The sequence below is a fragment of the Barbus barbus genome, assembly GCF_936440315.1.
Source record: "Barbus barbus genome assembly, chromosome: 13".
Classification (NCBI taxonomy): domain Eukaryota; kingdom Metazoa; phylum Chordata; class Actinopteri; order Cypriniformes; family Cyprinidae; genus Barbus; species Barbus barbus.
Genome location: NC_136741.1, coordinates 10740959 through 10768060, shown reverse-complemented (window position 1 = coordinate 10768060; position 27102 = coordinate 10740959). Strand labels below are relative to the sequence as shown.

The following is a 27102-nucleotide window of genomic DNA, read 5'->3' as shown; positions in this document are numbered from 1 at the left end:
TTTAATTTATGGGTGACCTAACCCCTTAAAGCATCGTTTTTCCTTCTGGATCACCAGTGAGTGTTTGAACCTTCTGTAATAGTTGCATATGAGTCCCACAGTTGTCCTCATGGTGAAAAGCTGGATCAGGTAACAAGTAACAGCATGGTATAAAGAATCAAGCATATGTAAACTTTTAAACGGGATCATTTTTATAAATTCAACTATTATTTTCTCTTGTGGACTATGTATAAATGTATTTTATGTGAAATATCTTATATAGGTCAGTACTAAACAAAAACATTCATTTTGTATGATCCCTCTTATTTTGGTAACATAATTAACATTTTACATATTCTGCAAAGTTTATGTAAATTTTTGACCACAGCTGTATGCTAAAAATGTATAAAACAAGGTGAAAGAGAATGATGCATATGATGGAAAACAACTTTCTAATTCTATTCTATTTATCTTTTTTCCTCTTAAGTCAGTCCTTTGGCTAGCCAAGCTGATGGGTTACAACCAGTGTTCATGTGCAGTGGAAATGAATGCCTAATCTCAGACCGCTGAGCTGGAGAGTTTGAGCCACCCCACCTCAGTATAGGCCCCTGTGATATACCAGTACAATGCTGCCATCAGTTTGGTCCAGGATGTCTGCACTTCTGGTGTAAAGCACTCTCCAAAATCCTCTGCAAGTATCTCCAGAATAACCCCACTTAAGATCTGTTAAAAGAAAAAATATCTTCTGTCAAAGGATTTTTTTTTTTTTTTAAACAGTTAACAAAGACAGCACAAATAATTCATTAGCTGGCTTTAGAAAGGGATCAGTAACTTTCTTCTGGTTAACAAGGTGTTATATTTGCAGGATTTGAGAATGAATGCCGGACCAAAGCAGGTGAATGAATTACATTTATTAATAACTCATAACGCATACAAACTCATGCAGTCCATTCTTTTTCTACGTATATATAATTTGTAACCATTATGTGAACTCTTTTATTACCTTTCATGGCTATTCAACCATAGTGGTTTGCACAGTTTAGTTTGGAACAACGTACATTGTTTGGTTCCGGTTGCAGAGCCCCCACAGCAGGGCACCCCCACCAGCCACTATAGTCCAATGTTTACAAGAATCCTGAGCACCTGGCATCTTGGCAAATTTAAAAGTGCTGGCTAATGCTAAATGTAAACGTCTCGGTTACGTATGTAACCCGGTTCCCTGAAGGGAACGAGACGCTGCGTCGAAGCGCTAGGGGAACGCCCACAGCGTGACCGCGCTCTGAATCAAAGTGTAACGTGTCCAATGGAAGGGCGAGACGTCATAGGCGGGTGACGTCACTGACCGGAAAGCATATAAGCACGTGCGGTGGAGCCGGCGTTTGCTTCCAGGAATGAAGCAACCGCCTGCAGGGATACAGGAAGTATGGCTTCGAGACGCAGCGTCTCGTTCCCTTCAGGGAACCGGGGTTACATACGTAACCGAGACGTTGCCTTCCAGGAACTCGAGCTGCGTCGAAGCGCTAGGGGAACGAGATGCCCACGCCTCCAGACTTCCAAAATACCTGCCCTGTGTGTATCACTGGGAGCACAGCGAGGGCGAGAAAGGAGAGCCGGGAGTGGCCGTAAGATCAAGGTGATAGAACCGAACAAAGGTGAGGGGCGTGGACCAACCAGCAGCATTGCAGATATCCTGCATCGAATTCATAGGCCAAGGAAATAGTATCCACAATCCACCTGAAAGGGAGGAGGACTGAGGGCCTGCAGCACGACAGGTCGTGGTATAGAAGAGAGGATCCAGGAAATAACCCGCTCCAGGGTAGAAAAACGCTTTGGCCAGACCAGGGGCAAAGACGAGATAAGAAGGGGCCATGAAGGGCCTACAAATCCCCACTCTCTTAAGAGACCACAGCCAGGTCCCCGTAGGGACACGTCGTACAGGAGGCCTCAGCCTCAGCGCACCGTGGAGGAAACATGTAACCAGGGGGTGTCGACCCACTGTAAGGCCACCGAGAAGGGCATGGTAGGCCAATAAAGCCGCCACGTAACCTTCAAGGTGGAGTGAGTTACCCCTGCGGAGAAACGGGCCTGCAGGACCTGCAGCACTGTACCAAACGGGCAGTTAACTGGGTTAAGGTGGCGGCTCCGCACCAAGAAGTGAAATATTTTCACTTCAGGGCATACAGTTTCCTCGTAGAGGGAGCTCTGGATTGGAAGATGGTCTCAGCAACCTCGGTTGAGAGACCGGAAGCTATGAGCTGCGCCCCCTCAGAGGCCAGAACTTCCACACGTAATGCGCGCGTCGCCTCGGCAACGTGCGCTGCAACAGCGAGCACTCACTCAGAGGGGGAAGAACCGCACACGCGGGCTTCCACGAGCGAGAGCGCTAGATCTGGGGAATGCAGGAGGAGATAGGGCGAACCCGTCTCCAACCTGTTCACCAGATCCCTGTTGCCATCCAGAACTCCCGGGAGCAAAGCGATCGGGGAAAAACCGTACAGACGAAGCCTCGGCCAGGTCTGTACCAAGCGTCCAGTCCAAAGGAACTGGAGGAACTAGAGGGGCATAGCGCTGACTCTCGAGTCGCACAGCCAAAAACCTCCATATCTGCTTCACCACCTCGGGGTGAAGCATCCATTCCCCGGGCCTCAGCCCCTGCCTCGACAGGATGTCTGCTCCCACATTGAGATACCCAGGGATATCGATGGCTCTGAGCGAGCGAAGTTTGCCCTGGAACCACACAAGGATCTGGTGCGCCAGCTTGTACATGGGGCGCGAACGCAGACCTCCCTGGTGGTTGATGTAAGAGACCACCGCTGTGCTGTCGGTGCACACCAACACATGGTGATCTCTTAGGTCCGGGAGAAAGTGCTTGAGTGCACGAAACACGGCCAACATTTCCAAACAATTGATATGCCACGTTAGATGGCGACCGCTCCACAGACCGCGGGCAGGGTGGCCACTCATGACCGCTCCCCAACCGGTGAGGGATGCGTCCGTCGCTAGCATTACGTGACCTTGATCATGTGAAGCGGGTTTCCCCTCGGGGAGAACCCCTTGGTCTTGAGCTGCCATGAGCCCCAGCAGTTTCTGAAACTGCCTGACAGTGAGTGACTGGCCCTCTTTCACTCTCTTGACTGAGGTGAGGATCGACTCGCTCCGAGCAGGAGACACACGTGCCTGCATCGCGGTCGAATCCCACACCACGCCTAGATAAGTGGTTCTCTATACTGGAGAAATCACACTTTCTTGGCGTTCAGTCTCAACCCCTTCATGTGCGAGAGAACGACATCTCGATGCCGAGTCGCCACCTGCTCTGATCGAGCTAGAATTAACCAATCGTTGATGTAAAATGCAGGGTACGAGTGCAGGGCCAACGGGAAGAACCCGATATCGGTAAGCTTTGCCCCTAAAAGCAAACCTGAGGGACTTCCCGTGAGAGGGAAGGATGGAGACGTGAAATATGCGTCCTTAGATCCATCATGACAAACCAGTCCTCGGACTTGGTCTGAGACACGACTGATGAGTGTAAGCACCCTGAACTTCAGTCACATGACTGAGCGGTTCAACTGACGCAGATCTACCATCCTTCCTTGGAACAATGAAGTACCGGCTGTAGAACCCGGACTCTCTTCCGTGAGGAGGGACCACCTCGATGGCCTCCTTCCCCAAGAGAGTGTCTACTTCCTGTTCCATGATCAGAGCCTGCTGGGGGCCCACGCACGTGGGAATCACCCCGTTGAAAGGCGGTGGCGGAGCGCCGAACTGAATAGAAAAGGCCTTTCTCTACAGTACGCAGGACCCAATGAGATCCATTTGGCAGTAGTTTCCACGCTGCCTAAATGGTCTACTAAGGGAACCAGTCTCTCCTGGTTCGGCCGTCTCCTGCCGGTCTTCCGCTTCAGGGCACCGTGCCAGCAGCTCTGGGTACATCAGAGGCCAGTCTCGAGACCTCTGATGGGAAGCTCTCGGGACCCCCGCAGGGGTGGCGAGCTTCTCAGCTCCGCTACACTTGGGGCGGACGAACTGAGAATATTGCTCGCTGGAGCCAGCTGCGCCCTGGAACTCTGGCAGGGTTGGCAGGGTTGGCAGTCCCGCTTGCGCCTTCTGGCCTGTTCGGCAACGCCGTCAATTACGTCGTCAACAGGTACCAGGAGGCTCGTAGACAAGCAGCAGCGTTTCAGCGGTTTCTCCCTCACCTGTCTCTAGCTCAGGGGGCTGCTGGGCGGGAGCAGCCCTCGCCGCGTGCCAGCCCCTCTTTAGAGAGGTGCAAAACAGAGCGTGGCTACTCGCACCCCACCGAGGTGGGGCCGTGGTGGCTAACGCTCTGGGTCGGGGACCTCTAAGGCTAAGCCGGATCTGCGGACCGTTCTTAAGTCTAAGGGGGTTCTCGGCCAAGAAGCCTACGCTTAGTCAGCCTTGAGTTCTGTCGCACAGACTTACTGTCTCTTACACTCCTCCATCCCCAACTCCTCCCGATGCAGATCCATGATCATTTAACTGCTCGCCAACGGAGATATATCACCTATCCTGCTCATGTTGCTTAATAGTTCAATATTATCCACAGTACGGTGTTACTCTACTTTGTGTATATTACTGTATCTGGCAATTGCTTAGGCTTCAGGGGGGATTCAAACCTCAGTGAGGTTTGCCTGTGGATAGCTCAGAACTGAACCCTTCAGAGCGAAGCCTGCCGCCAAACAAGTCCAGGACCTCTACAATATTCTGACATCGAACAGAGTGGTCCTGACTGAAATATTGTTATTCACGTTGGCACTGATGGTGTCCATCTTCGCCCGTCAGAGATCACTAAAAATTACATTAGCATGAACTGTTTATGACCTCTGGAACCAAGGACAAGCAAGAGCAAAGCCACATTTGTTGTGGGTACATCTGGCAACATGTACCCACTTGTTCTTTTTCGATACTACATTCATACTGCGTTGCTAGATGCTTATGGGGAAAACTCCTTTTTCTCCGATGACTGAAGCCTTTACAGTCACGCAGTGAAACTGCACGGCCATTGATTCATGCAGTGAATTAAAAACAAACTAATGGCTCAGCAATGGTGCTGTACGAGCCTATGGCGAGGAAGCCCGCCAGAATTGGTGGAGCTATCTGGCTATATATGCGGTTATTGTGCCATAGGATCTCAGATCAATTCTCCTTCAGCGAAAACAATCTTCTCTGATACACAGGACTTGAAGCCGCTCGCCGTTGACACGCCACGTAGCGGACAGAAGCTGACTCGACTGCGCCTTCCTGCTGTTCCCGCCCGCTCTTCAAGCGGCCTTCAGCATCCGGTGCAGATACCAGCTCGGCCCCTGCCACCATCTGATGAGCTAAAATAGCAAAGTTCTCTCTAAAAGAGCAGCGGCATTGTTGCAAATGCAGTGCCGTTGTTGCAGCTCGTGCAGTACCACACTGCACGTTGACAATGGCCACTCAGAGTGCTGTAACATTTGGACCAATCAGACACACAACTATTTGTTATATTTAACAAATAATCTCTTATGCCCCCTCACCTAACCAAAAGGCCAACTATGAGGGTCTGTGGACCCTTCCCCCAAAATGCATCTTAACACCTAAAAAGGCAGAACAGAACTCTTCTGGACCCTCTAAGTTTTTGTGCCAGGCCTTGACTTTCCATTCAACCAAGGATCCTCGGATCTCAGCAGATCTTTTTCTTAGCTCTTCTCCCTTTCTACCTGGGAAGAAACTCCCTACTACCACCGAGCCAGAATAACATATTTTGGAGTTCATCACCCTTCAAACCCGGAAGAACTTGAAGAACTCCAACACCACCAATCCTTCAAACCACCAGAACTTTCATCCAAGACTGCATACGGACACTCGTTCAACGACCAAAAGGCAATGCAAGTAACGTACATTTAACTAAACGAAACAGAGGTTTAGTGTAAGTTCTAGACCCCGTTGATGGTTTTACTCAAGTGGTTAAATGACTCTTTCCATAACTGCATTCTCTGGTTTTCCTGATGGTTTCATCCATCAATTCTCATTTGCCCTTTCCCCATGTATGAGTGATTGTTTGTTTGTTTGTTAGACTAGTTTGCGTTAGTGTTTAGTTAATAAAAGTTGTGTGCACAAATTACATGAGTTTCTGGTTCTGCCTTGCAAATTAAATGTCTCTTTACAATTTTGACCCTCGCTACATGCTCTAATAAATTAATAGGAAAGTATTTCCTGTGGCCAAGGAAATATCCTTTCTTAGAGTTGATATGAACTTGCACTGAATGTTCGCTGGATGGACCGATCAGTTAATGGCAATTTAATTCTGCTGCAGTTATTACTGTCAGCCGATATAAATAATTGTAATTAATAATAATTAATTGTAATTATTTATATACAATTCCCTTTTGAGCTTAAACGTTGCTACAGTGCGTTTACTATCCAGGTAAACCCCACGTAGAAGCCGCTCTGACTGAGATGGAATGTTCACACTGGGTGAACATGAACCCAGAACATGAAACATTCTTTTCAGAGAGCGACTCAGCCCCTCACGCCCTCCCATTTTCTTCCTCCCAGGGACCTGTGAAAAAAAAACAGCGGGGCAGAGGGACCCCGAATGCTTCTCTCTCGCCATGCAGAGATGACTCTTCCGTCCTCTTTGAATGCCCGGACCAGAGTCTCTCGACTGATGCGAGCGACATGGTTTTATTTGGTGCGATCGAGGACGAGCTGCTAGATGACAGCATGTCTCTAGCAGCGTCAGTCGCGGAGGATATAGACCCTTTTTCTTTTAGTAAACATTGTGACGTTTTTCTGTGGCCGGAGCTTAGGTGGAGGCAGAAAGATTCCTCTGACAGCTTCACTAACGCTAGCTATGAATCTTGTTTGCTTGTTTTTTAAACAATAACTGGAGAAATTCCGATTTTGCCTGCTTATTTAAGGTCACTCACTGTCTGGGACTGCGATTGGTATTTGAAAAGGTTAACTTTAACGGACAAAACCAGATTGGCCGACCCGCACATGCTTTTACTCAAAAGATGGACGGTCTGAGAGGATTCCCTCCGGTTGAGTGACTCACAGTAACATGAGTAACATGTATATTTAAGACAAACTCACCGTGTCTATCTAGTCATGAAGATGTATATTTCAATTTCAGCCGGCAACTATTTTTACAACTACATTATTATTCCAGCCACAATTACTCACAACAATGTATATACAATTACATATGATTAAGCATATAAATCGTCAGTTTGTTGTTTCACACACATGCACACAGACATTATTTCATGCACGACATAGTGAGATGCATAAGAAATCTTTAGACGCGCCCATAACAACAAAAGACAATACTTTATTTAACCTTTTCTGATAAGAAGTGTGCGCTGCAAATGCGAGCATTTTTGAGCATTTTATATTGTTTCACAGCTGTTATTTTTTTCTGGCAGTGGCTTCAGGTATGCCTTAAAATTTTAAACCGGAGCCTCTACAACATCGATTCGGGCACCCAACATCACAACAAGATGATATTTTAAGATCCTTGTGTAGCCGAATCTGCACTGGTTTGGAATTGGCTGCCTCCAGTTTTCGCTTTGTTTTGCGTCCATCTAGCGCTGTGACGTAATTGTGGCTTCGGCCCTGAAGGGTCTATATTGGGCCCTTCTATCGACTTTGCCCCTTTGCCGTCTACGGATCCTAGCAACACCAAAACAGGGATGGACGCCGAGATTTTTTGCATCCTCTCTAGAGCGGTGGAGGAGCTGGGATTGGAGTGGTCCATGCCGAAGGAACCCACTCGTAGCCGTCTGAACGAATAGTGTCTGCTGGGGCGCCGCCAGGCCCCTCGTCAGGCCCTTCACATGTCCAGATGCACTCGCCTCAGTCAACGCCGCTGAAGAAAAGGGCTATGAAAATCTGCCTCCTCTGGATTAGTCAGTGGCCGCGCACCTCTGCCCGCCCACTGCCATTGGATGGAAAGTGAAGGTCGCTCACCCCTCCAAACCACGCAGGACAACATCTGCCCATGCTGGATGAGCTTACTCCTCTGCCGAGTAGGCGGTCTCAGATCTGCACTCCATGGCAGTGCTCCAGGTCTTTTAGGCCAATCTCCTCCAAGCAATGGATGAGTCCGGACCCGAAGCTTTCAGAGAGCTGCGCAGTGCAACAGACCTGGCCCTTTGAGCTACAAAGGTGACAGCACAGAATATTGGGAAGTCAATGGCCATCTTAGTGGTGCTGGAGCGCCACCTGTGGCTAAACTTCGCTGAGATCAAGGAGGCTGACAAGGTCCTGTTTCTCGACTCTCCGGTCTCCGGCTGTTTTGACCTGCAGAGCTGTGTAGAATTCGTCCCAGACTTCTTGCCTTAGCGCTCCAACTCTGCAAATGCCACCAGTCACCCCAAACCTGCACCAACGCAGCAGCCAGCAAAACCCACGTCATCGCATGCTCAGCCTACTCAAAAGCCTGAACCTCGACAGCGCTCTCGCTCGGACAGACGCTATCCATTTATGAAGTGCCAAGGACCCGGCCCAAGCTGACACTCTCCGCCTGGTGCACAACTCACTGCGAAGACTCAACTTCCTGTGAGATATCTGTGATATTGTCCTTCCTACAAGAGCTGTTGGATAAGGGCTGCATAATAACCCAGTGAGCCCTGCCTGCCTTGAATTTGGGCCTAACGACTCTAAAGCCGGGCTCACACTGTGCGATTTTTAATAGTCTTTTGCGATTGTTGCTTGTCACATTGTACGAACATGATCCCCATGTCAGACTGTAGGATCTCAGTTGTCTTAATGTCACACTGTACGACAGTCAAGACGCGATAAAAACGGACGTACTCAAGAAGACTTGTCCGGAGTTTTACGTCATCAATACGTGACCCGCGTTCTCTCGCTATAATGGTAGCTAGCAAACAACAGCAACGTGTAGCGTTAGTTTTATTAATTACATGCCTTGATGTTAAAAAAAAAAAAAAGACGATGTGTGTGGAGCAAGTCATGGCTGGGCAAAAGAGGACTTTATGGACTTCCAGTTCTACAGAGCGAACTTGAGGTAATATTGTTATTCGAGTTTAAACATCCTGCCCCTTAATAAATCAACTTTAAGTAAACTTTACCTTGTACATGTATTGTTTTTACAAATAATGAATGGTTTGAAGTTGTCGCGCTAATTGCGTCATCAAGTTCAGTGCTCCTATTGGTTCTTGGTTTGACGGTCGTCGTAGGAGATGGCACACTGCAGGAAACTTGAGGAAAGTGTCTGAAATCTTCTGACACTGCCAGAATTTAATCGGAGGGAAAAAAATGATCGCAACGGCCATTAATCGGCTGTCGGTGAACATGTCAAACCAGCGATCTAGACAACCGATTTTAGCCTAGGATTATAGGAATCTTTTAGGATTTTAGGATTTTCAAAATTTGTCTCAGACGAACAAATCGTGGCCAAAATCGCACAGTGTGAGTCGGGCTTAAGGTCATCCTAAAGCCAAGGCATGGATACGTTCCTAAAGTGCTCTACACCCCATTTACAGCACCGGTTATCACTCTCTCTGTGCTTCCTCCTTCAGCGGAAGACCAGGAGTTAAAGCTTCTCTGCCCTGTCAGGGCACTGAGAATTTACATCAAGCGTTTCGCCCCGTTTAGGCAATTGGAACAACACTTTGTATGCTTTGGCAGTTGCACCAAAGGGTCCCCGGTCACAAAGCAGAGAATTTCTCGATGGTTAGTTGATGCTATTGCGCTAGCATACTCCACCCTGGGCCTGCAAAGCCCCATAGGAGTTAGAGCCCATTCCACTCGGGGCATGGCCTCGTCTTGGGCGTGGTCTAGCGGTGTGTCCATGGTAGACATTTTTGTGGTGGCCGGCTGGGCCTCGCCATCCACATTCGCCAGGTTCTATATCTTGGACGTTCCGGCCTTACAGGCTCGGATCCTGTCTGCTTAAAGGGGCACGGTGAGTTCAGCCCTCTTGCCTCCTGCAGAGCTCACCCTGCTTATACTTGGTCCTTCTGAACCTTAATTGCTCAAGGCCAGTTCATGCCAGTCATTCCCCTTTCATGGCATGGCGTGATTGTATTGGTTCCCCATAAGTACGAGTGTAGTATTGAAAGGGAACGTACTCTGTTACTGACGTAACCTCGGTTCCCTATGACACTGCTCAACGCTGTTGTCAGATCCTATGAGCTCAGCTGCTTATCTCCTTAGGCTGTGTGAACTTTGTGCTTCCTTTTTGAACATGTGTTGGTTTGATCTGATGAATTGTCACTCACTGACTGACTTCATAATCCAGAGTATTACTGGAAGGAGTTGTGAACACTGTATGTTTTGGTTCTCATTATCCATGAGACCATATAACATTAAAATGGTAGTAGAATGGAAGGTTTGCAAAAATCCAAAACTGACTGTTTCCATGGTTACTTTTGTAGAACGACCATTTATACACAGTACTTAAGAACCTAAATTAATCTTTCCACAGCCCCTTTGGCTGCAGGATGATACACTGAAGTTCTGGTGTGCATTATATTTAATTCATCCAGAAAGGCAGCAAAGAGTGAGGAGGTAAGTTGCAGTCCGTTCTCTTTTACCAGGCATTCATGTTAGATTAAAACAAATTTCAGAAAAATCTTCAGAAAAAGGTCTGGCAGAGCTAGAGACTACCACAGTGAAGCAGATGGGGCGAAAGATCCCCACAGTGGAGAAGACCACCACAGCAGAGCAGACAGGACTGAAGATGGTGGAACATAGAGTTGAAGTCCACCGCGATGCAACAGGCACAGCTGGAAACCACCACGGGAGAGGGACCGATTTCACGGATGTGACAGGACAGGCAGAGTGTTTGGGAGGACCTGGAGTGGATGGAGGATCTGGATCAGACACTGCACCTCAGGAGAATCTGGAGCAGATGAGCAGTGTGCAGCTTAAGCACACAGGATGGTGGAGGCCATTACTGAGAGCACTGCAGATGAAGGAAGGACCTCCAAGACCACCTGACTTGGGACCACCAGACTGGGATGTGCTGGAACCGCTGAGCTTGAGTGTACTGAGGTCATGGGCAACGTCTTCCTTGTGGCACTGACTGATAGCACTGGGGGGTCTGTCACCCAGATTCCTGCCATATGCATCGAGACAGTCCTTGTAGATTCTTGCATAGTGGCCCTGACAGCTGAGGACTAAAATAATATACTTCCAAATGAAGGACTTATCAAGGGTACAGAACCGTTCTGTGTTGTTCTCATTAGTCTTACTCCCCTGCCAGAGGAACAAGATTCTCTTTACTGGATTATGGTCTATTCTTCTGTTATGCTTGGTAAAACTCACAGATGAACACGACAGGATCCAAATGCAGTTGAGTTTTAATAATGGAATTAACAAGAACCAAAACAAGAGAAACCATGAACAAAACAAAACAGCCATCAAATGACAAAACTAGACAAACATGGGCAAACACTAAGGTATATATACACACAAGTTGCTAAGTGCAAATATTAAGATGAGCACAGAACATTTTTCCCATCAGAATGGGAAGATTTATATTTTTTGTTAAAAAATGGAAAATACTTCTGCTTGACATGCCAAGCAAATGTTGTCACATGTTAATCTTGAGTGCAATTTCCATTCTACCATGGCCTGAGAATTTCCCAAAGGCAGTGAACTTTGCAAGCACAAGGTAAACACTCTGAAACATCAGTCAGAGAAGCAAACTCAGTTTTTTCATACATTTAGCAAGCATTCAGAGACAGTGGTATTAGCTAGCATATGAAAAAAGTAAATTAAAAAAATAAAACCTCAATAGGGAATTTGTTTAAAAAAAGTGCCTTGTTGATGTTGTTGCTATTATTTGTCCCAAAAATTAAAAATGTAAAAGTTCAGTAAGTGATCTTTAACGTTCACAACACAATGTTGAACTGAGAATATTGGACATTAACAACCAACTTAGCAGAAACAAATTAATATTCAGATCTTCAGGAGTGCCAAAATTCTGAATTTCAGCATTGTGTTGGATGAGTTTTGTGATGTTCAAGATAAGCCACAGTTGGCAATATTTGGACAGTTTATGTCAGAAGACTGCACAATCAACGAAGAGCTGCTTGACATTGTGCCGCTGAAAGACAGAATCCATGGCAACGATCTGAAAGTGAAGTGACATTCAGCCAAGTATGGTGACCCATACTCGGAATTCGTGCTCTGCATTTAACCCATCCAACGTGCACACACACAGCAGTGAACACACACACACCGTGAACATACACCCGGAGCAGTGGGCAGCCATTTATGCTGCAGCGCCCGGGGAGCAGTTGGGGGTTCGGTGCCTTGCTCAAGGGCAACCTTCGGATTACAAGTCCGACTCTCTAACCATTAGGCCACGAAAGAGGCACTGATGACTGTTATTGAGAAAGCAAATCTGCAGTTATCAAAACTAACCATAGCAATAGCCACGGACGGAGCTCCAGCCATGTTCCAGCCAATCGGGGAAAGCCGATTTGTCACCAGAAGAGACGGACTACAGCTGCGTAAGTGTTTTGAATAACTTGGTTGCAGTTCTGTTGTTTAAATTTACTTGCTACTAGGAAGGAATAGTTCGTTTCCTACCTATTTCTACTCTGCCTTTTCGCTGTTTTTTCTGTTAATTGCACTTACTGGAAATTAGAATAATTTGCGCCTCAGGTGAGAACGAGCCTTTGTGTTTGTGCAAAGTGTTAGTTTCGTCTTGAGCTATTTAGCAGTCCTTTAACCTCATTGGCTGGGCTGATCAGAAGCCGGCAACAGCTGTTTTCACTCTAGTTTCTTAGACTGTATTTAGTTGATGTCAGAGCAAGCATTCAGCCTCCTCGTGTGAAGACCAACGAGTGTAAAGACAGACGACTTTTTCCTGCGCGACTTTGACCGAGCAACGACACCGAGCACACACTTAAGTATCCTTTATATCTTCCCTCACGCTTTCCTATCCTCCTATGTGTTTCCAAACCATTCCGGTTCTCTCTCTACCTCGCTCTAAAAATACATGCAGAAGGTCACGTAACCCTGCTAACCTGCGCACTATCTCTACATCTTCCACTGCACCTCTTTCTTTCTCTGTAGGTCTTTGGAATTGCCAGTCAGCTGTCAACAAAGCCGACTTCATTTCTGCATTTTCCTTACATTCCACACTCAGCATCCTGGGCTTGACTGAGACCTGGATCCGTCCAGAAGACACGGCAACCCCAGCTGCTCTCTCTCACAATTTCTCTTTCTCTCACACCCCTAGGCAAGTTGGCCGGGGTGGGGGCACTGGCTTGCTCATTTCTAACAATTGGAAATACTCTACCCACTCTCCCCTAGGCAATCTCAACTCATTTGAATCGCATGCTGTTACTGTGACAGCTCCTATAAGACTCCAGATTGTGGTAATCTATCGTCCGCCGGGCCAAATACCACCAACCTTCCTAGACGAGCTGGACGGACTGCTGTCGTCTTTCATGGAGGATGGCACTCCACTCTTAGTCTTCGGCGATTTCAACATTCACCTAGACAGGCCTTATGCTACAGACTTCCAGTCACTCCTAGCTTCATTTGATCTCAAACGGCTCACCACTACTAGCACGCACAAATCTGGTAACCAACTCGACTTAATTTATACACGCAATTGTTCTACAGATAACATTCTGGTACAACCACTCCATATATCTGACCATTTCTTCATTACATTTACGTTACATTTTGCAACTCAGGTGCCACCATCTCCCTTACCGGTTACTTTCAGACGCAACCTACGCTCCCTTTCCCCCTCCCTTCTTTCCTCTGTAGTATCCTCCTCTCTTCCCTCGCCTACCCATTTCTCTTCTCTGGATGTAAATGCAGCCACTGACACTTTATGCTCTACCTTAACCTCTTGTCTAGACGACATCTGTCCTCTCTCCTCTAGGCCAGCACGGGCTGCTCCTTCTAACCCCTGGTTATCCGATGTTCTTCGTGAGAATCGGACCAAACTCAGAGCGGCAGAGAGAAAATGGCGCAAATCAAACAATCCGTCGGACCTGAGTAGGTATCAGTCTTTGCTTTCATCTTTCTCTACTGAAGTCCACACTGCCAAATCCTCACATTTCCACAACAAGATCACCAGCGCTCCAGACATGCGTAATCTCTTAAGAACATTTAATTCTCTCCTCTGTCCCCCTCCTCCACCTCCCACCACTTTGATAACCGCTGATGACTTTGCCTCTTTTTTCACAGACAAAACTAGAACAATCAGCAACCAGTTCTCAACTCCGCAGGACCTCCGATCAACCACATCCACCGCTCCAGCTCCCATCTTCTCCTTCTGTCCCCTCACCGAGGCAGAAGTATCCAAACTTCTCCTCTCCAGCCATCCTACAACATGTCCTCTCGACCCGATCCCCTCACATCTTCTCCAAACAATCTCTCCCACACTCTTACCGGCACTCACACACATTATCAACACATCTCTCCTCACAAGCATCTTCCCCACAGCATTCAAGCAGGCTCGGGTAACCCCACTGATCAAAAAACCTACATTAAATGCTTCTCTTTTAGATAACTACAGACCTGTCTCTCTCCTTCCATTCGTAGGGAAAACACTCGAACGAGCTGTCTTCAACCAGCTCTCGCGGTTTCTCTCACAGTACAACAAGCTGGATGCTAAACAGTCAGGTTTCAGGAGTGGCCATTCAACAGAGACTGCGCTACTCTCAGTCACCGAAGCCCTGCGAACTGCAAAGGCTGATTCCAAATCGTCAGTCCTCATTCTGCTGGATCTCTCTGCTGCTTTTGACACTGTCAATCATCAGATTCTCCTGTCTACACTCTCTTCACTGGGCATCACTGGAATTCCACTTCGCTGGTTTGAATCCTATCTCACCGGTAGATCCTTCAGGGTGACCTGGGGAGGGGAGGTATCCAAACCACATCAACTGATCACTGGAGTTCCTCAGGGATCGGTTCTTGGACCCCTCCTCTTCTCCACGTACACTACATCGCTGGGTCCCATCATACATGCACATGGCTTCTCCTATCACTGCTATGCCGATGACACGCAGCTCTATCTCGCTTTTCAACCAGATGACCCAACGGTAGCTGCACGGATCTCAGGCTGCCTGGCGGACATCTCGGCATGGATGAAAGAACATCACCTACAGCTCAACCTGGCAAAGACGGAACTTCTGGTCTTCCCTGCCACTCCGACTCTACGGCATGACTTCACGATTCAGTTCGGCTCATCAATGATTACCCCATCAACTTCGGTCAGAAATCTTGGTGTAATCTTTGATGACCAGCTGACCTTCAAAGAGCACATTGCAAAGACTGCTCGTTCCTGCAGGTTTGCACTACACAACATCAGAAAGATCAGGCCCTTTCTGACAGAGCATGCTGCACAACTTCTTGTCCAGGCCCTGGTTGTTTCTAGACTGGACTACTGCAATGCTCTTATGGCTGGTCTGCCATCAAACGCAATCAAACCTCTACAAATGATTCAGAATGCAGCGGCACGACTGATCTTCAACGAGCCCAAAAGAGCGCATGTTACACCTCTCTTCATCTCCTTGCACTGGCTACCAGTGGCAGCTCGCATCCAGTTCAAGTCACTGATGCTTGCGTACAGATCTACCACAGGCTCTGCACCCTCCTACTTCCACTCACTATTACGAACCTACATCCCCTCCAGAAGTTTGAGATCTGCTAGTGAGCGACGCCTTGTGGTACCATCACAGAGAGGCTCAAAATCACTCTCCAGAACATTCTCGTTCACCATTCCTGGCTGGTGGAATAATCTTCCCACCCCTATCCGGAACGCTGGATCTCTGGCAACCTTCAAGCAACAACTGAAAACTCATCTCTTTCGGCAGTACTTGACTTCATCCTAAACTTATAAAAAAAAAATAAAAAAAAACTTTCCCTCTATCTTTCTCTCCACCTACTAGTTTGTACTTATTTGAACAATGACTGAGACTTGGTGTTACGAGCACTTCCTCTGTCTGACTGCCTCTTCAAGATAAATCGCTATTTGTATTCCCCAATTGTAAGTCGCTTTGGATAAAAGCGTCTGCCAAATGACTAAATGTAAATGTGTATGTTGGGACCTAAGAAAGGCCCTTGGAAGGCTACGTAAAGCTGATAAGCTTCTGGATCTTTCACTGTATCATAAAGCTGAACTTAGACCACACCATGAAACCTGTGCTGGCAATTGAAAATGTTATATGCACACATGCTCTTAATCACAGACAGTTAAAAAATCTTATTGCTGAACTGGATGAAGATCTTCCATCTGATCTGCTTCAATGCACTGTGAAATGGCTTTTTGTACTTTTTGAGGTAATGTACTTGTTTTATGTACTTAATTTTTTTCAATGAATCTGTTCTTCTCAGTGAAAGCACGATCCTGAGCTCCATGATACCCAGTGGATTTCAGATTTGTCTTTTTTGGTTGACATGCTGCATTTCTGAGTAGACTAAATGTGGATCTGCAAGGGAAGTTAAAGATGTTGCCTGACCTAGTGCAGTGTTTTCACATTTGTCAACAAACAAAAGCTGTTAAAGAAAGAGTTCACACATTTCTCAACCTTGTTGAAGGCAAGTGGACAAACAGCAGAGGTTGTAAAAGGGAGTACTGCATGGTATGCAACACTGCCAGGTGTCCCACTGAGTCATGTAAAAGGAGGTAGGTTGATTAGGGAAACTATTATGTATAATGTAATTAGGTGTATAAGTTATTGTGAGACACAGTTGTTTACACATCTGTTGTGTAACATTTTTTAGTGATAAGTTTTTTTTGCCGATTAGGTTCGTCATCCCTGAACTAATGCAACCGCCATTTGGTCCTCTTTTGCTCTGATGATTTTTGTGATGCTATAAAGTGACCATGGTTCTGCACAATGTCATTGGCACCACCAAACATGAACCCTGAAACGCTAAAATTGTCCATCACACAAAAATGGCAGCATGGGATTTAGAGGTTTTACCAAAGAAGGTAAACCCTTTTCAATCTCAAGGCAGAAAGCTCAAAGCAGGCCCTTGAAACAGGTAGTTCTGCACATTTGGTACACCCTTGAGTATGCACTCCATCATCTTTTGGAAAACCAACGGTTCTGAAACCAAAACATGAGAGACTCTGTAAAACCTGAACAGTCCTTCATTTGTAATGCATGCTGTTAGACCACAGCTTTCTGGATGCAAAGGCACTTGATGATACATGCTCTTAAGATCAACTGTGGAGAAAACCATTGATCCGGGTAAAGCAGTCAGTAAAATTGATTTCTCTGAAATCCATACACATTCTTATGCAATCTGTCTTCTTCCGTGTCACCATGGTGAAACCAGTGGAGAAGAATTTATTCATGCTGTGATTCCAGAGTAATCTGTTCAACACAGCAGATACAGCTGTTCTCACTGAGAAAGGATTTATCCTTATTTTTTGTCGCACTGATATGACCGAATTTGATACTTTGACTTTATGCATAAATCCTGTAACATATTCTACTGAGAATGACTCCTCTGGCTTGTGAAGAGCAAGATGCACGAATTGTAGCAGACTAAAGCAGAATTGTATCTCAGAATTGTAATACACAGTTTAAGAGCTGTAATGAGATTCATGCTCATTAATGGAGTTTTTTGTCCACTACATAAAAGTTCACAGGGCATTTGCATCCATCTTTTACCACCATTGCATTGCATACAGCTGATCGCATTTATCTGAGTTCAAAAGTAATTGACTAGATGCACTGTAAGTGTACTTGGAAGCTGCAAGTGTGCTTTCGCAAAGTAATAAGTATGCTCTTAGGCAAAAATGAAACAGACGCGCCAGTGTCCATTGTAAGTTTAACAGGTCTCTGAATTTCACTAACCAAAATGTAACAGAAGAGCTTTTTTTCCTGGCTTCAAACATTTCCTGTCCTTTAACACTGATCACTAGAATATAATTCACGAGTTCAACCAGGGCAGCTAAGAAATGGTGCAAACTATGCCATCGTTTGCAGCACATTTAAGTTGTTTGCCTCATTGCCAATTTGTTATATTTGGAGGTTTCAAGATGAAAAAGAAAGTTACTTACTGTTAGTAAAATGTCTAAAGTGGACTATCGAAATGAAGTATTACCTACAATTCTGACTTTTTTTTTAGCATCCTAAATCTTTAATCACTTGGCTACTGCTGTCATAACACTTTATATCAGTGTGCAAAATCCTTATCTTAATCTTAATCTTTCTTACTTTGAAGTACATTGGCTCCACTTTGTATTTCAGTGCATGTGCTTTTCCCACTAGTCCCAGAAAAGAAGAAACCTTCTCTGGGTCATGAAGATTCTCCACAACGGTGTTAATTGCGTTCATGATACGGCGGGCATGTTTCCTCAGCTGAGAGCTCTTCTCCATCTCTTCTGGATCTTCCATGTCCTGGAACTGACTGAAGTACTGCTTTGCTGAGGGGAAGTTCACAAAGAACCTGAGGAACACAGGGAAGAACAAAGAAAACAGGGTAACACTTTAGAGTACTGTTTGATCATTAATGAATAACTAGACAAGAACACACGAGTAACACAATATAAGCAACTCTAGTATCTACAAGTATCTAACAAGAAACTGATTAATGAATTAGTCAGTAATAGTGCTTAGTTGAATGTTGTCACGAATCCGGTTCGTGGTCTTCCCTCCACTCGCCATCAGAGGTGGCTCTTCCATCAAACTGACTCTCACACCACACATATTGTTACATGTCACTCCGGACTACAGTTCCCGTCATCCATTGCACTGATTGCACATGCACAGCTGAATGCACTGATTACACATACACAGCTGAATCCCATCAGACACTCTTTATAAGCCTTGGACTTCCTCTCCTTCACTGCCGAGTACTGTCTAGCATTTAGCACTCTCCTAGTGTTAGCTACTTTACCATGCCATTCCGTGTATTTTCTGTTTAGTCTCCTGTATTGTTCTGTGTGTGTATCACTCTCCTAGTGAAAGCTGCCTTACGGAGCCTTGTTCTAGTTAGTCTAGTCATTTCGTGTCGCCTTGTTTCCTGTTTCCTGATGCCTGCCTGTGTATCTTGGATTAACCATTGTCTCGCCGTTCGGACTCGGTTTGTACCTCGTTTGGACTATTGCTCATGTTATTTGACTACTCTTCTCAAGCCCTCTGGATATTGTTCGCCGATCAAAGACCCACGCTTGCCCTAGGATTACTCTTTGTCTTGCCTGTCTTATACCCGTTTGCTGATGTTTTGACCCTGCCTGTGTTTTGACCACATCTTGGAATAAAGCTTGCAAATAGATCTGCACGTCTCACGTCTCGTTCGCCCTGTTACAGAATACTCGGCCACACAAGGATCCAGCAGTTTTTCTGATGAACATTGGCCAGGCATGAACATTGCAAGACTGTTATTAGCCCTCTAGCAGGGTACGCGATCGCTCGATGACTATATTCAAGAGTATTTGTCCGTTGCCTATTACTCTGCTTTGCCAGACTGTTTACTGAGAGTTTTTTTGCGACGACATTAATCAACCGCTGATGTCTAAGCTTAGGGTCCGCTTTCATCACTCTGTCCGTTTATGGACTATGCTTTGTTGTGTGTTGGCTCTCAATTCACTGTGGTTGTCGTGGAGGAGGAGCGCGACACCGCATCTGTGACTGAAATGGCGGACGCACCAGAGCGCACTCATAAAATGGCAGCCACAACAACACACCGTCATGTCTCAGTTGATCTTCGTGAGTCCAGTCAAGTCACAGTTGATCTTCATGAGGCAAGTCAAGTCACAGCTGGTCGTCATGAGTCCAGTCACGTCACAGTTGATCGTCGTGAGTCCAGTCACGTCACAGTTGATCGTCGTGAGTCCAGTCACGTCACAGTTGATCGTCGTGAGTCCAGTCACGTCACAGTTGATCGTCGTGAGTCCAGTCACGTCACAGTTGATCGTCGTGAGTCCAGTCACGTCACAGTTGATCGTCGTGAGTCCAGTCACGTCACAGTTGATCTTCGTGAGTCCAGTCACGTCACAATTGATCGTCGTGAGTCCAGTCACGTCACAGTTGATCTTTGTGAGTCCAGTCACGTCACAGTTGATCTTCGTGAGTCCAGTCACGTCACAATTGATCGTCGTGAGTCCAGTCACGTCACAATTGATCTTCGTGAGTCCAGTCACGTCACAGTTGATCTTCGTGAGTCCAGTCACGTCACAATTGATCTTTGTGAGTCAAGTCAAATTACAGTTGATCTTCCAGAGTCCAGTCACGTCACAGCTTATCTTCCAGAGTTATGTCACGTCCTGTCTGTTGCACCCAGATCTTCAAGGTCAGTTCTTTGTTATCCCAGTCTAGTATCCCGTGTGTAATGGATGCACCGCTGGTGTCTGCACGCACAGCTGGTATCCCCAAACCCACTCACTTTAAGCCTCCTGTTCCTGAACTAATTAACCTGTCTGAAGCACTTCCCATGATGGGGATCACTTTATGTTGATTTTGAGGTGCGGACACCACCACAGAATTGCCCCAGGTGATGGCACCCGCTACAGCTTCTCCAAAGGTGGCAGCACACGCTGTAGAACCTCCCAAAGCAGCGGTACTCGCTTCAGCTCCTTGTATGGTGGTGGCACCTGTCCTGTCACAGCCAGAAGGGCTGTCCCTGAACTCTCGTCCTGTCCTGTCATGGCTAAGGAGGCCATCTGTGAATCCTCGTCCCATTCTGTCGCAGCTACAGAGGCCAGTTATGAACTTTTGTTCTGTTCTGAACCAGCAGAGGAGGCCATCTCTGAAGTCTCGTCCTGTGCTGAATCAGCCATGGTGGCTGATTTTGAATTGCCCATCTGTTTAGTCTCATCTAATGTATCTGGTTTTGAACTGTCTGTCCTGCCTGTTTCCGTCAAGGAATCTAAACTTGAGTTGTCTGCCTGTCTTAATGCTGTTGTTGAGTCTGAATTTGAACTATCTGTCGGTCCTGATTTAAGCATTGTGTCTGATGTTGAACCATGTGTTTGCCCCATTTCAATCTATGAATCTGTTTTTTGGCCCACTAGACCCCTAGTAGTCTTGTCTTTCCTTCTGCTCCGTCTGCTCTGCCATGGTGGTCTTCTGTTCCGTCTGCTCCACCGAGGTGGTCTGCTGTCTAGCTCTGGTGGAATTCTGCTCCGCCATGGTGGCCTTCTAATCAGTCTGGCTTGCTGTGGGTGTCCTTTGCTCCATCTGCTCTGCCCTGGTTGGCGCCTTCCGTCCACTCGCCATCAGAGGTCGCTCTTCCATCACATTGACTCCCACACCACACAGACTGTTGCATGTCACTCCGGACTACAGTTCCCATCATCCATTGCACTGATTGCACATACACAGCTGAGTGCACTGATTACACCTACACAGCTGAATCCTATCAGACACTCTTTATAAGCATTGGACTTCCTCTCCCCCACTGCCGAGTATTGTCTAGCATTTAGCACTCTCCTAGTGTTAGCTACTTTACAAAGCCATTCCGTGTTTATTTTCTGTTTAGTCTCCTATATTGTTCTGCGTGTATCACTCTCCTAGTGATAGCTGCCTTACGGAGCCTTGTTCTAGTTAGTCTAGTCATTTTGTGTTGCCTTGGATTAAACCTTGTCTCGCCGTTCGGACTGTTTGTACATCGTTTGGACTATTGCTCATGTTATTGGACTACCCCTCTTCTCAAGCCCTCTGGATATTGTTCGCCGATCAAAGACCCACACTTGCCCTAGGATTACTCTTTGTCTTGCCTGTGTTATACCTGTTTGCTGATGTTTTGACCCTGCCTGTGTTTTTGACCACGTCTTGGAATAAAGCTTGCAAATGGATCTGCACGTCTCATGTCTCGTTCGCCCTGTTACAAATGTGGTAGTTCACTATTAGCTAATCAGTAACTACTATTTTTGTTATGCCTCCCCAAGAACTACTGTATACATGTTCATAATTAATATGAATTATGCATAAGGTGTAATTAATCCTAAAGTGAAGGTCATGGTAACACACTAGTAATCAAGTTTTACTAAATTCTTCAGAAGGAATTACTAAGTATTTGGATCAGTATTCTAAAGTCAAGCTCATGATAGCTCCCCAGTAATACTGAAATCATTGTAAACTTTTGAGGTTTTTATAAGGTTCTGATTAGGAATTCATTTTGTTAGATTTGGTAACACTTAAATAATTACTAGTGGGTTACATGATCTTCACTTTAGAATACTGATCCAAATAATCAGTAATTTCTTCAGAAGGATGTAGAAACACAAATACAAGTCGTTACTATCTAAAACCTTACATATACCTCAAAAGCTTAAAATGACATCAACCAATATTACTGAGTTGTCATGCTTTTCACTTAGTTCCTTAAGAAGGATTTGGTAATACTTGAGTCATTACTAGTGGGTTACCGTGATCTTCACTTTAGAATTAATTATACATTATGCATAATTCACAGTTCTTAGTAGTTCTCCAGGCTATATGAAAAAAGTAGTTATTGACTACCTAATAGTAAACTAACAGTTTCAACTGAGCACTATTATTTACAAAATCGTTAATCTGAGTTTCTTGTTAGATAATAGTAGTTACTAGAATGTTAATAGTGAATTAGTAATTTGTTCCAATTGTTCCATGTCATTTGTGTAGTTATTCATTAAAGGGGTGGTTGACCTTTTTTTTTTCTAGGCTTGATTGGGTTTATGGGGTGCAGTCTAGCATGTGTTAATGCTTCGTTTTTAAAAAATGCATTATTTTTCATATAATTTACCTTTATTCCACACCGCTCTGTCCCTTCTTTTCTAAACGCGCTGATCATTTCCTGCTTTTATGAAGCCCCTTAATTAATTTAATTCAGCGGCTTAACATGGACTACCGTCGGCACACCATCGGCGAGCCGGCCAATCTAAAAATGCTGTCGGTAAGCTGGCGTTTTTTGGGTGGCACGCCACCAGCGGTTTGCCGCAGCTGGGCCTCCTTCGGTACACCAGTGGCAAGAGGAGGGTCTGTCCTGTGTTCTAATGAACTCTTATATGACATCTTTGTTTTATAATATATTTAAAATTGATGTTTTACATTACATTTTTACAGTATTATTATGTTATTATGAGTTAAAATGAATCTGAAGCACTGAATAAAAATAGTGAGAGAATTAACTAATTATTATTGTTCAGTATAAAAATACTGCAAGCACGTTTTTAAATTAAATTAATTGTTTGAATGATCATAAAAACAACAGCACAAAATCTCATAAAAATAACAAAAATATATGATAAAATAAAAATAAGTGCTAATTTGCCCCACTGTCACGTGCGGTTTCCAGTTTACACCTATGTCATAGAGCTACAAAACGATTAAAATTCAAAATTGTCAAATTATTATTTTTAGTTGTTTATGTTTATTTAAATGCTGCGTGACTGTGACGTGATTTGATTGACGCGCGCTGAGTCTCAATCAAACGCTGCAGAGCGGAGTTACCATGGAAACGGCCACAACTGTCCAACTGACAGCTGCAACACTCCGTCTCTCGCTGCTGTTTTCGGGTGAGTTTATTACCTAAAGTCACACAAATATTACATACAACTGTTCCTGACACTTTTCTTACTATTAATTGACACGCTTCTGTTGAATATTTAGGTCATAAAGACAGTTTAGTGTCTTCGAAAAAGTCCGTTAGCATCTAAACTGTTTTCAGACAAGGTATGCTAACTCTGTATATTGAGCTCTGATTTATCAAAGTTTTGACTTTTCATCACATGTTTATGTGTAACGTTAGATGGGAAGTTTTAATAGCTTTATAAAGGTTTTTTCAATCGCTTACTGGAATTAGATTAATTTATTTAGCCTAAAATATGGGCTGTATCTTTCCTGTTAATCAGTGAGGGTGAATTAACTGAATCTAATTAAAATGTGATTTGATATTTTATGGCAAGCTATTATTGATAAAAATTGTTCTGTGGTTTCAGGAATAACACTTCTGCAACAGATTAGAAGCTCCAAGATCACTATATTTCTGAAGGAAGTTGCTGACAGAGTTGTGGGAAACAGGTAACATTAAGCTGAGAAAATCACTTCATATGCATTTTTTCATTACATATTTGCATGTATCACGATCCATCTGTTACACTTCTTTATTAAAGTTATTTTAAGAAGGTTTTGACATCCAAACATGAGTGAGTGGTGTTAAAATGTATTTTATTTCTGTGATCAGAGCTGGATTTTCGGCCTCAATAACTCTTCAGTTTTACATGATCATTCAGAAATCATTCTAATATGCTGATTTGCTGCTCAGGAAAATATTTCTGATTTGTATTTTGTTTGTGTGCTATTTTTTTTATTTTTTAGGATTCATTGATGAACAAAAGTTTAAAAGTAACAGTGTGTATTTGAAACAAAAATATTTACTCTCACTTCTCATCAATTTAATGCATCCTTGCTGTATAAAAATATGAATTTCTTAAACCTCACTGACTGCAAACTTTTGAACAGTATTGCACACTACCATTTAAAGGTCTGGAATCTATTTAACAATGAATCATGGAACAAAAATCAGTTTACACTAAAATGTTTATCAGCACATCTGTTTTGATAATAATCAGAAATGTTTCTTGAGCAGCAAATCAACATATCAAATTTATTTTTGAAGGATCATGTGACACTGAAAACTGGAGTAATGATGCTGAAAATTCAGATTTGATCACAGCAATAAATTACAATTTTAACATATCCAATTAAAAACAGTTCTCTTGAATTGTAATATTTCACAATGTTATAGTTTTAATGCGTTTTTTTAATTTCTATTTTACAATAAATATAGCTGTGGTGAGTAAAAGAGACTTCTTTCAAAGATGCCAAATATCCTACTGACTTTTGAACAGTTGTGTAAATTACAGTTATGATGTTCCTCTCACTTCAATAATACTGTGGCATATGTAGACTATGTCTGTTCTCTGAATACTGAGGACAAATGATATGCTTACTAAGGGATATAGAATAAAATCGGATTGCGATTTAACCAAATTATAGCAAAGTAAGTTAAATAATGTCACAAAACTCTGGACTATTGACAGTACCCAGAATATCAGACTCCAGTAAAGGAAGCAGAGCTTTTTCGTGCTTTAAGGTCTCTGCACACTGAGTCCGAAATTTCGGATGCATTTTTTCGTATTCGTAATCCTAAAAATTTGTCACGCACAGAAACCTTGCACACTGAGTCCGATGCATGTTAATTAATCTGTTGCGAAAAAATTAGCAAAACAGTAGGTTACTGTAACACACTTGAAGAAGGCAACAAGCGTGATTGATTTTTGGGTTCTTTCGTTTTTTCAGCCAGCAGTTCTTTTACAGATCTCACCACAGCTCCGTGCAACACAACTTTGCGTGAACTACTACCAACTCTTCTCTTTTTCTCTTTCAGGTCTGCTCTGGGATTTTCATCTGGCTACCGTCACCCACTGGACACCCATGGCTTAGCTGTGAGTATGCAAAAAATGGATGCATGTACTGAATATTTTAACAAATAAAACAATAATAGTTGAACAGACATTACAAATAAAAATTTATATATTTGGGGGGCCTAGTTTTTTTTATACAAAAATGAATCTATCAATATGCATATTCTAGATTTCTCCACACTACTAAATGGAGTCTTCAAGCATTGAGGATGATTTTGTTGTCCTCTCGCTTCTTAAAAAAAAGAAAGGAAATATTGGGTCCATCCAATCCTGAGATATAGAGAGGATGGAGAGTTCCCCCTCCTTATTAAGGAGCAGCGGGATTATCACGGGCGATTCAAAGTTTACTCCAGGATGTCAGTGTCTCAGTTTGATGCTTTGCTAGTGATACTAGAGCCACATATTAAAAAGAAAACCACCAATTTCTGTGAACTCAGTGTGCAAGGATCTATATACTAGGCATGGGACGATAATCGGTTTCAAGGTATACCGCGGTTTGGAAAAGTCACGGTTTCAAAACCACTAAAATATTTCATTATACCATTTTTTTTGTGCTGCAAGATGAAGTGGATGAACTTGACAATCGTCATTCTGGATTTTGGCGTTCGCTTGTACGGTGGCTCTGAACTGTCAAAACACCTCTCAAAATGCTTCCTACGGATGCGAAAAACGGAAAAAAATCAAACCCGATCCAATTTTTTTTTTTTATGACGGACGAAAAATTCGGATGCGAATATCGAACCTGATCCGAATTTGTTTTGACGGACGAAAGTTTCGGAGGCAGTGCGCAAACATGATTGACACAACGTGAGGTCGTATTTATTTTTTAACGTGTGAAAATTTCAGATGAAAATTTCGGACTCAGTGTGCAGTGATCTTTACTCTTAAACTCTCGAATAGCCTTCTGATTATGTTTGGAGCTCAGACACACTCTCTGTTTAAATCTAGATTAAAAATACATCTTTTTTAGTCAAGCATTCACATAACACATCTCATAACCTTGTACTCTAGTAATAAATGCACACGATCGTCTTTTGCCTGAAATAATATGAACAGCATCTATGCTAATCCTTTTCCTTTTGTTTTCCTGTCTATCTCTCAGATTGCCCATCCCAATGTTACTACATCTTGGATCCAGCCTCACTTGTGGTGACTTCAGATGATGCCAACACTCATGAAGACTCCAGATGATGGCAACTAAAGATGAACATACCAACCTGACAAATATTATGTATTGTAATCATTGCCTTAAAGCATACGTTGAGTGATTTTCAACCCACTTTGTATTGTTACTATGATGGTAATATATGTGAACGAACAATGTTTAATCTTTCTCTAAGCCCAATAATGTTTTGCATTATCTGAATATTGTTTATTTACATATTACAGACTTTGTGACAGTATGAAGTGGATTTAAATTCACCAAACTTACCCTTTAATGTTTGTCTGTTTAACTGAACATGACTTTGAACAAATAACTTGTATTATCTTAGAGTTATTGACATATGGACGTTAATTTGTTTCCAGAAGATGCTCCTCTTTGAGTCACAGTCACCTCTGGTTGTTTAAAGGAATTTTTTATTATTATTGTAACCTTGAAATATGCATTTTCTAAAGCAGCTTTGATTGTGAAAAGCATTGTACCCTTACAACAGTTGACCATGTTTTTACTAGGGTAAATCTAGTAACCATAACTGTAGTAACTAGTTTATTTTTTTCCTCAAATAAAGGTTTTGATATCATGGTTCTACTATAGTAATATTTTA

At 44.1% G+C, this 27102-nt stretch overlaps 1 protein-coding gene across 1 annotated transcript in view; it reads right to left on the bottom strand.

Moving 5' to 3' along the window:
- Positions 1–537: 537 nt before the first annotated feature.
- Positions 538–27102, bottom strand: part of LOC306878692 (cytoglobin-2) — a gene marked incomplete at both ends in the record, with an annotated part of 65006 nt that continues 38441 nt past the window's right edge. The window contains 2 exons of the mRNA XM_079431179.1: positions 538–702; positions 18144–18375. Of these exons, the coding sequence (XP_079287305.1) occupies positions 538–702; positions 18144–18375 (397 nt within the window). The remainder of the gene's footprint in view (positions 703–18143; positions 18376–27102) is intronic.